At 39.0% G+C, this 10,958-nt stretch overlaps 1 protein-coding gene across 1 annotated transcript; it reads left to right on the top strand.

Moving 5' to 3' along the window:
• Positions 1 to 273: 273 nt before the first annotated feature.
• On the top strand, positions 274 to 10,122 carry LOC120537661 (protein CTLA-2-alpha-like). The gene is made up of 4 exons (XM_039766765.1): positions 274 to 471; positions 9,215 to 9,293; positions 9,683 to 9,805; positions 9,914 to 10,122. The coding sequence occupies exons 1-4, from the start codon at positions 449 to 451 to the stop codon at positions 9,941 to 9,943; spliced, it is 255 nt and encodes an 84-aa protein (XP_039622699.1). The 5' UTR covers positions 274 to 448; the 3' UTR covers positions 9,944 to 10,122.
• The last annotated feature ends 836 nt before the right edge of the window (positions 10,123 to 10,958 follow it).

The following is a 10,958-nucleotide window of genomic DNA, read 5'->3' as shown; positions in this document are numbered from 1 at the left end:
ATTCCTGCTCCTCCACATGCAGATCCACTTGTAACACTATGGGTGTTATATAAAGTATATTCAATTATGTCCAGAGTTATGTTTTAGGAAAGCTTTGCAGATGATCAGACACTTAATTGCTGAGCATAAAGGAATAAAGTTTCACAACATTTCCTTAGAAATGGTAAAATCATATCCTCATTGTGGTGACTTTAACCATCTCCTCCTTAAAACAGCAGCATTCCTGTTAACCTCCCCCTGAATCACATGGCCTCTGAATTTCCAGTCTCACCCTTCCTATTTAATTTCCACTGAGTCATGCAGTCTTATAAATGATGGCCTGCAGATCAGCACTCTGGTAAGCTGCTGTTTGTGGCAAGTTTCTTCAGTCCTTAAGATCAAAGCATTCTGATAACCTCAACAGGATTTTCTGTCTCGACATCTGCTGTTTGCTTCTTCTACATTCGTCATGGCCAGCAGATCAACACTGAGGTAAGCGGCACTTTGTGTCCAGTTTCTTCAAACGTTCTTTAATCCTTTGTTGCTGACTACTACTTACATGCCTACAACTTACTGCTTTTTCTCTTCTCTTCCATTTTCCAGTGCAGTGGCATGACTGGTTAATTCAAAGTCTGAGTTTGTCTCCTTGTGTTTTTTTTTTTTTTGTTAAATTTATATTTAGAAAGTGAGCTTTGCTGCTGCTGCTGCTGCTGCTTGTTCCTCACCATTGCCCCTGGTTGTGACACTGGTTTCATCTCTTTCTCTTTCTTTCCTTTCTTTTCTATTGTCATGTTTCACTGCTCCTCTTTCCACCCAAGACTTTTTTATGATATTTTCTTCTTGTCAACAGCTATTTAGTTTCTGTCACCTTTTTGTTTCCTGTTCTAATTCTGTACAGTTACCATCCGTATGCAGGTATGATATGACTATTTCTTACATTTCACCAATTGATGATCTTTATCTAAAGATGATGAAATGTCTGAATCTACGGATCCAGCCATTAAAATAATTTTACTTGATACAACACATGCTTTACCAGGGGTGTCAAAGTCAAGGCCAGTGGACCGATTCCAACCTGTAGACGTTTTTAAAGTGACCCGCTTTATCAAAATTCAAAACAGGCTACATATGGCATGCAATGACTGTTTGTTTTCTCAAAGGGCCATTTAAAGTGCCTTTCGTGTGTAGATTGTATCCGTATATAGTGGCAATTTCTGATAGACGATATAGGCAATTGACTAGAGTGGCATATTCTTGGAAGGGGGCACACCACAAAACTTGGCTGGGCTATTGCTGGATGGACAGTAATAATAGATTACAATACAATGTGTTTCTTTTCTGGCCAGTGCAAACACATGCCACAGAGAAAAAAACTACAACATGCAAATGCTACATTTTTTATATGCAGTGCCAGCCTTAGCCATACTGGTGCTCCCAAACTCCCCAACATAAAATTGAAACAATAAATATATAAGTAAAATAATAAATAAACAATGAAGCACACATCACAAACTTAACTATAACCTCCTATCATCAAGTAAGAAAACTTTAATACTTAATAATTAAAACCTGAAAGTGAATGTTTTAGTGGTTTCATATCACAATAGCACACGTTAACATTTTCTGAAGGCAAAGCCCTCCATGTGGTCATCAGATGACAGCTTCTGTGTGAGGGCTGAGTGGACGCTGATGATAGCCCAGCTGCTTGCGCGTTCCTGTGCCACAGATGACCTCAAGTAAGACTTGATGAGTTGAACTTCTGAAAAACTTCACTCAGCAGATGCAACAGACACTGAGAGGGCTGCTGCAATCCAGAGGGGAATCCGTAGATCTGGACTTTAATGACATTTAACAGCAAGGATATAGGAACTGATTTGTTTACTTCATAAATGAAGGCCTATTAGATTATTATAATAATAATATCGCTTATGACATTTGATAAAACCACAAAAAAAAACAATTTTAAACAATTTTAATACCACCACCACTACTACTACTAATAATAATAATAATATAAAAAACAAGTATAAAACAACAACTACTGCTACTACTACTACTACTACCACCACCACTACTACTACTAATAATAATAATATAAAAAACAACTACTACAACAACTACTACTACTACTAATACTATTAATGCTACTACTACTACCACCACTACTACTAATAATAATAATAATATAAAAAACAACTACTACTGCTACTACTACTACTACTAGTACAACTACTACTACTACAGTACCACTAATAATAATAGAAAAAACAAGTATAACAACAACAACTACTGCTTACTACTACTACTAATACTACTACTACTAATAATAATAACAATATAAAAAACAACTATAACAACAACTAATACTACTACTACTACTACTACTACTACTGAACATGTTTAATAAACTTACTCAATGCAGTAAATGGAGGGTCAAAATGATGCTGATGCTGAATAGTTTGCTATTTACAAAATAAACATGTGAACGTGTCATCTACACTTTTCAATTTATCTAAACTTCAGTTTGCCCTTCCAGTGACAGCAGATAGCAATAAGGCTCTAACTAAATCAGTGACGTTCGCTGTTGACATAATGAACCATCAGCTGTAGTTCATCAAGCCAGTTGCTCCATTTTTTATGTTAAAGTTGCTTCAGCCAGTAACTAACTAGTAAACAGGAGAGCCGCCTGTGTATTGGTGAAATTTAAAAAGGTGATCTCAATACAACAACACTCAGAGCACTTCATATGTCGACAGGTTAGGAGCCTTTAACAATGTAAACAGGTCCTGAGGTGTATATGGTGGTCATAAATAATCCTCAACAATGTGTCAGCTGGGTACTGTAACGTCAAATAATACAGTGCCCTCCATAATGTTTGGGACAAAGACACATTTTTCTTTGATTTACCCCTCTGCTCCACAGTTTAAAATTAAATATCAAACAATTCAGACCTGATTAAAGTGCACATTTCAGACTTTCATTTAAGGGTCTTTGCATACATTTCAGTCACACCATATAGAAATGACAACACATATACATTTATAAAGTTCACAAGCACACAGGCGGTTCTCCTGGTTTAAGCTGTGGAGCAGAGGGACAAATCAAGGCAAAACGGGTCTTTGTCCCAAACATTACGCAGGGCACTGTATCTGTTAAACACTCGATACCAAAACTATTGCACATTTTGTTATTTGTTTGTTTCAATTTACTGCTGGTTGTATTAGCGTTAATGGTATTTTATTCTGTACATGTTTAATGTAAAGCACCTAGGGGACATCATTAGTGATGCCGTTTTAAATTTGCTCTATAAATAAAATGACATCAACATTATTGTTACGTCGGTAGTACACTGCTATCTTTAGTGTAGCACTTGTGTAACATCAGCTAAATTACCGGAAGTTACACAAACACACCTGCCAGTGCAGCAGGAGCTTCTTCTTCTTTCACTTTTTTCTTTCTGTGCTCTTGACTGGTGATAACTTGATGCCATCTTTTTGCTTGTTAATGGAATGCGATCTCAACCGGTGACTGTCAGCGATGTTAAGTTGACGGTTTATGAAGCAGCCAATGGATTCGAGCTGCCTTCATGCTTTTGCTGCTTGACATAGCAGCCAGAATTACTGGAAAAGTCAGGCTTTCGACTTGGAAGTGTAATAGAGAATTGACTAGTGATGTGCAATAATGTTTAATTTTGGATTTAAATAGTGAAAGTCCAGTGTGTGTAAGATTTTAATTTATATCTGTAAATAGTTGTGTGCAATTTTAAAAATGATGGAATGATTTTTTCAATAGTATTATTTTTGCATTATTTATTACAATTATTGTAAAATTGTCAAAGCATTTAATATTACAGCTGTTATAAGTAAGTTATTGCATTTCCACATTCATTTCTAGTTTTTATTTGTATATTTATTTCAATAAATGTGGTGCATATTTTACCGCATTTAAATTAAATCCATGCTGTCATCCCTGGAGGGTGGGGGTCATGGATTTGTAAAGTGTTTCCTTCCACAGATGGGGGTGGCAGGGTGGCACCCAGGGAAGGATCTCACCTAGGGCACCAAATGTGCCAGGACCACCACTACCTGTATATCACTTATTACATTTCCACCAACTCTAGTGATTCCTTGTATTTAACTGTGCAGCTACTAACCTGTATAATCGTCATCAATACCAGTTTTAAAATGGCAGTTTACTGGGCTGCGTGGTTCCTTGTAGAAGCATTTCATTCTGTGAATGGTTCTTTACACTTGAAAATAGTTCTTTGAGTTTTGAAAAGGTTTCTAATATGTTGACAAAACAGAAATCTGTAATGTCTACTAGCCAACTAACAAATCAAAAAAACCTGAACTCAGCCTGTGTGGTGGTATGCAGAAAGAGTCCTTTTAAATTTAGGACTCCATTGATGTTTCACAAATTTGTTATCATCTATTCATGGTTATTTAAGGAAACTATTATGGACCTAAATACATGAAGGTTCTTTTGGGAGATTAAAATAGTTCCCCTAAGGCATTGCCTTGAAGAACCACTTTGGCAAATTTAATTTTAAGTGTGCAGAATGAAATCTAACTGTGTGTAATGACCCAACAAGAAAAAAATGAAAAGCCGGTGACTGATGAAGTGAGGCCTCACCTGGAGTCCAGTCTGCACTAGAAAAGGTCCAGAGAAGAGTGATTAGGATGATTCCAGGGCTACAGGGATTGAATTATGAGAAAAGATTAAAAGAGCTGAGCCTTTACAGTTTAAGCAAAAGAAGATTAAGAGGAGACATGACATGCTTTAAAGGTTTCACGGGTGGCTTTTCTTTTGCTTACCTGAAATGTGCCACTGCCTACATTATTCCATTTCTTTGAATTGATTGATGTATGTGAAGAGAAATTGCTGTTTCATTTCCACTCATGTTAAATGTGATCAATATCCATGTCTGACCAATTCAGAATGTGGTCCATGTGTATACCTTATATAGATAGATAGATAGATAGATAGATAGATAGATAGATAGATAGATAGATAGATAGATAGATAGATAGATAGATAGATAGATAGATAGATAGATAGTCTGTCAGTGAGCAGGACGGTGACAGCAGTCTGTCGCTGAAGTTGCTCCTCTGTCTGGAGATGATCCTGTTCAGTGGATGCAGTGGATTCTCCATGATTTACAGGAGCCTGCTCAGCGCCCGTCGCTCTGCCATGGATGTCAAAATGCAGTCAAGTGCTATCCTATTGTGATGTTCGTTAATGCTGGTTTAAAACAGATGTACTTTGCTGCTCTCACTCGACTTGATGTGCTGATGTCATTGTTTTTCACTCCATGCTGATTTTGTTCCAATGGCTGCTGGTAGTTTTCCTGATCCAAGAAAACAAAAGAGAGATAAATCAGTTTAAAGACAGATGGGAGGCAGAGTAAGTGATGAGCAAAGAGTTACTGGTGTGTTTTTTCTGTAAAAAAAAAAATAAAATGTGGCAGTAGTTTGCCATTATATTACGGCCAAAATAAAAATATATATAAAAATAAAAATAAATAGACTTTGACACCCTTCCTCTGCAGCGATGGTTGCTTTCCTGCCTGTATTGTGTTCTGTTCAGCATCTTTTATACACTTGTTTTTGTTTTCCATTACCTGATTTTTAATTCTGCATTCTTCAGTGTGATATTGTGGTTTATATTTCTGTTTACCAGACATGTACATTTATATTTTAGTCCATATATTAGATCTGTACAGCTTTTATTAGTTGTTTTTTTTTTATCCAGTTTCTCCATAGGCTGCAGTTCAAATTCAGGTTTAGTGTCTCTTTTATTTATTTATCTTTTATTTATGCTGATTATAGTACATCATTCTTTATTTTTGGCTTTGTCAAGGTATATCAGTTGCCTTTACTATATTCCTTGTGTTTTCTGGGTGCCCCCTCCCAAAAGGCAGGACCACCTGCCAATCTACACCAGGACCTGCCCTCCACCCTATAACTCCAGGGAGTCTCCCACAGATCCTGGTGGTTCATTGTGAATTCGCTCCAAGGTCGGGGAGTTCTTGTGCTTTCTTTTGGTGCTTTTTATGAATTTCTGTTTGCCTTGGGTTTCTTTTTTTGGCTTGTTCGCCTTTTGTTGCGCTTACTGACAACTCTTTTTTGCTTAGCGTGCTCTATGGAGCTTGTCGAAAGCAGGGGGCATACAGCTCCCCAAACCCCTAACACAATCGTCATGAAGCCCACATATTCAGCACAGCACATGTATAAGTCAGCGGGGAAGTGCTTTCCCCTCATTCCCCAAAGCACAGCACAGTACCAAGAGAAACAAATACACAGTTCCTTCTGTCTTCTTTTCCTCTCTTTTCTGCCTCTACTTCTCCACGGTCAAGCTTCATCCCTCTTCCTCCTGACTGTGACTCCCCGAGTGGAGTGAGGTGGCTCCTTTTATGTTAGACCTGGGAGTGCTGCAGGTAGCACATTAGGGTTAACTTGAATCACTCCCAGGTGTAATGGAAACCCAAAGTAGGTTCTACAGCTCCCCCTGATGGCCCCCATGAAACCTAGAATTGTCCCAAACTCCAACTCCCAGCGTGCCCTACAGGAATCCATGCTGACATAGCCAGGAGAGCTGCTCTCTAAAGTCCTGGGAAAGGTACTGCCTTGCAGATGTTCTCTTCCCCAGTCTTTCCATCCAGCTTACTTGATCGCCCATCACAAACTTCATGTACTTACAGAGCTTTTTGCGGAATAAACCTTTTTATTTTATAAAGAGATAGGCTGGGGATACACTTAACGCTACACAATATGTGTGCTTGAGGATGCTGCTGCTGCACAAGAAGCATACTGACTATACTTGCATGCGTACTTCATGTAAGTGGCATTGCGAGACATCATCATGGTGAGAAAACAACATCTGGTTTCACTGTGTTGTGAGTTAGATGTTAAAAATAAAAATTCTGTGCATTCTGATGTTGTTGCGAACGTTCAAAAAAAAAAAGATGGCAACACAGAAGATGATATGTGAGGCCTTAAAATGTATTGCAGCATTACAAAGGAGAAAATGTGACACTTATATTGCCTATGTGAGAAATGGATGAAGAAAAGCACCATGAAGACATTTGCATGTCAGCATTCAAATTTGATGATTTACTTCACTACATTGAACCATTCATCAAACATCCAAGTAAGCAGATTGGTCCTGTTGGAGGTGCAAGCCTGCCATCACATGTTGATAATAAACAGCAATGCTGACGTCACATTCCAAAACTTGAACACACACCCCACCCATATTTTTGCTGGTGCTGCAACTTCTGGTGACATGCTCAGAGAACTCGTCAAAACAACGCTAGGAACACGTGGCAGCCATGATGCATGCACATAAGCAATCTGAGCATGAAGTATAAACTTGTCTATATGGTGTTTGCCCATTATTACCAGCTGGGGTTTGATGGTAATATCTCCCTCTAATGAGCATTATTGGAAGTGCTTTTGAAACTTACTGGGACTAACATTCTTTGAGATTGCATTTCCATGACTGTTACATATGTTTTGTTTAGGTTTGGTTTGACCCACATATTTAATTATTTGCCATTTACTTTTGGGCGGCACGGTGGTGCTGCTGCCTCGCAGTAAGGAGACCTGGGTTCGCTTCCCAGGTCCTCCCCGCATGAAGTTTGCATGTTCTCCCTGTGTTTGCGTGGATTTCCTTTGGGTGCTCCGAAGTCCAAGAGACATGCAGGTTAGGTGCATTGGCGATCCTAAATTGTCCCTTGTGTGTGCTTAGTGTGTGAGTGTGTGTTTGTGTGCCCTGCAGTGGGCTGGCGCCCTGCCTAGGGTTTGTTCCTGCCTTACACCCTGTGTTGGCTCGGATTGGCTCCAGCAGACCCCCGTGACCCTGTGTTAGGCTATAGCGGGTTGGAGAATGACTGACTGACCATTTACTTTTCGTTCAGTTTATCTCTTTTTCGGTTGTTTTTTGTTTATTTTTATTGTGATGGACACCTGGGCGACAGTCTGCCCAAACCCCGACACAATCACAAAAACAAAGTCCTTTATCCAAATAAATGAAGGTTTTATTGGATATACCTCCAAAAAGTATTACACAAAGCACAAAACTCTGGTCTTTCTCTTTCCACAATATACTCTCTCACCATCGCACTGCCCTCCTCTAGTTGAGTGTTGCCTCTCTACCACCTAGCTCCGATTCGCCTGAATAAGGGAGTGTGGTCCCTTTTATTACAGACCTGGGAGTGAAAGATAGGTAGATAGATAGATAGATAGATAGATAGATAGATAGATAGATAGATAGATAGATAGATAGATAGATAGATAGATAGATAGATAGATAGATAGATAGATAGATAGATAGATACTTACTTTATTAATTCCAAGGGGAAATTCACATAATCCAGCAGCAGTATACTGATAAAAAAAAAAATATTAAATTAAAGAGTAATAAAAATGCATGTAAAAACAGACAATAACTTTGAATAATGTTAGCGGTTACCCCGGGTGGAATTGAAGAGTCGCATAGCGTGGGGGAGGAACGATCTCCTCAGTCTGTCAGTGGAGCAGGACGGTGACAGCAGTCTGTCGCTGAAGCTGCTTCTCTGCCTGGAGATGACACTGTTCAGTGGATGCAGTGGATTCTCCATGCTTGACAGGAGCTTGCTTAGTGCCCGTTGCTCTGCCACAGATGTTAAACTGTCCAGCTTCATTCTTACAGTGCCAGGGCAATTGCCCAATGGAAGTACTTCTGGGTCACACGGATGTCCATTATCAGAGTAGGGAGCTTGTTTCCCTGCAACACCCTCTTACAGCCGTGACCTCAGCAGGGTTGCCCTTCCAGACTACATTTCCCGGCATGCCCTGCTGGCTTCTCACTGGGTGTGGATATCCAGAACTGCTGCCATCTAACGTGCTGGGGGAATAACAGTTCCCTAGTGATATCTCTACTTTTATAGGGGCTGTCCGTCCATCTCTGCCTTACGGGTCTGCTTCCTTTCCTGGCCGGGATGTCCATTCAGCCTGTGTAACATCTACAATATTTATATGTGCACCTGTTTCAGTTTTGCTGATTGTTGTATTGTTTTCCTTGTAATTTTTTTTCTTTAAAATATATTATTTTTCTTTTCTGCTGTTTATATATGGGCATCATCTATTTTGATTGATATTATCTCCTGCTTATACTTAATTATAATTAAAATACTGCCATTATAAGCAGGTGTACCTATATAGTAATGACAGATGTTCTCTGTTTACTCTGGCAGCCCACGTCCTAGAGACCCTTCACTGGACAGCGCCTGGACGGAATGGAAAACCAAACATGAGAAGCAATACAAGACAGAGGTGATCAGAGGGTTGGGAGCAGTTTATGCCCAGCTGGTATTGCCTGCCAAGCAGTGCTCTATTATGAAGATGAGCTACTAAAGTGCCAGGGAAATGACTTTAGAAGATGGCCTCTCTACTGATTTTTTGTGACAGAAACCAATTAAAACACAAAACATCCCTAAATTTGTAAGTGTGGCTGGCTATGGCCTTGAGTTGTACAAAAGGAAATGAATGGGGTGTTTTGGGAATGGCAGGATCCACTCTCTCTTACAGTTATATGAGTGTGTCATTAAGAAGTAGGTCAGGACAGAATGGTGTCCATTAAAGTGAAGAGCAGGGCACAGTGAGGGCTTCAGCTAACCTTAAAGAGACAAGAAACTGAACTAAGTGTTTTGTATGTTTTGAAGGAGGAAGAGAACTTCAGACGGATATTGTGGGAGGACAATCTACGTTGGATTGAGCAGCACAACAAAGAATACTCGGAGGGGAAACACACCTACACCAAGGGCCTGAACCACTTTTCTGATCTGGTATGAATCTCGGTGCCTGAGTGCCAGTGTGCCGCACTGTAGTTGTGCCTCTCAGGAGGACAAGTCTCCTTTGGTAATTTCAAGACTGTATTATATTTTATTTTTCAGACAAAAGAGGAGTTGTCGAAGATATGCTAATTCATGGATGACATCAGCAAATAAGAGAGGATAACAGTGAATGCCCGCTTTGGCTGTTCAAGTTTATAAAATGTTGCAGATTCTGCTGCACTATGACTTTTTGTTTAATGTTTCTTCACAACTGTATTAAAAATAAAAATAAATAGACTGCTTTTAAGCTAATACAATGGCTACCCATGGCACAGAGTAATGTGATTTTATTATGTTGTATTTCATATTCTTTAAATTGTTAAGGATTATAGAGAATATTTTATACCATTTAAAACTGTATGTTTTAATTGCAAGTGCACTTTTCTTATTTGAACTTTAGATCTCAGTACAAAGAGGAAGCGATGTCAGAGGCAGCAGATAGAAGGCTAAACTAACCAGAATGCAACTCACCACTGTAAAAATTGGGCAGTCTAACTGGTAAACTGGTCATTTAATGGACATTCCACATGCGTAAAGCGCTTGAACCATTGTTTATCCTAATACATGCACACCTCATGATCTGTCATTGGACACAGAGGGGCCCTGCCAAGATTTTAAAAGTTATCAGCATAAAGTGAAATTGTTATTGAAGAGGAGGAGAAGTAGAAGGAGGAAGAACACAGCCATGCAGAAATGTGACCATAAAAGACTCAAAGTCACATTTGGGATGGTATTCATTGATCTGTAACACTCATTTACTTACTTTTGCTTTTCCTTTTTGGCACATTAAGAATATTTAATAATGTTAAAATGTATTTTGACTAAATAAAAGTTTATTGCCTGCTCCCCTTGCTTGCCTCATTGCTTTATCTGAGGTACAGAGAAAAGAGGAGATGTCCTCTAACAGGAGCAATGAAGAACAGTAACAGTAATGGATGACATCGAACCACAGTGCATTGCTTCTGCCGGCTGTGTAAGAATAAGAGGACAAGAGTTTGGGTGGAAGACAACAACAACAACACCAACATTTATTTATATAGCACATTTTCATACAAACAGTAGCTCAAAGTGCTTTACATATTAAATAATAGAAAAATGAAAGACA

The sequence above is a fragment of the Polypterus senegalus genome, chromosome 10 (assembly GCF_016835505.1).
Source record: "Polypterus senegalus isolate Bchr_013 chromosome 10, ASM1683550v1, whole genome shotgun sequence".
NCBI classification, from domain to species: domain Eukaryota; kingdom Metazoa; phylum Chordata; class Cladistia; order Polypteriformes; family Polypteridae; genus Polypterus; species Polypterus senegalus.
This window is presented reverse-complemented; position numbering and strand designations above follow the sequence as displayed.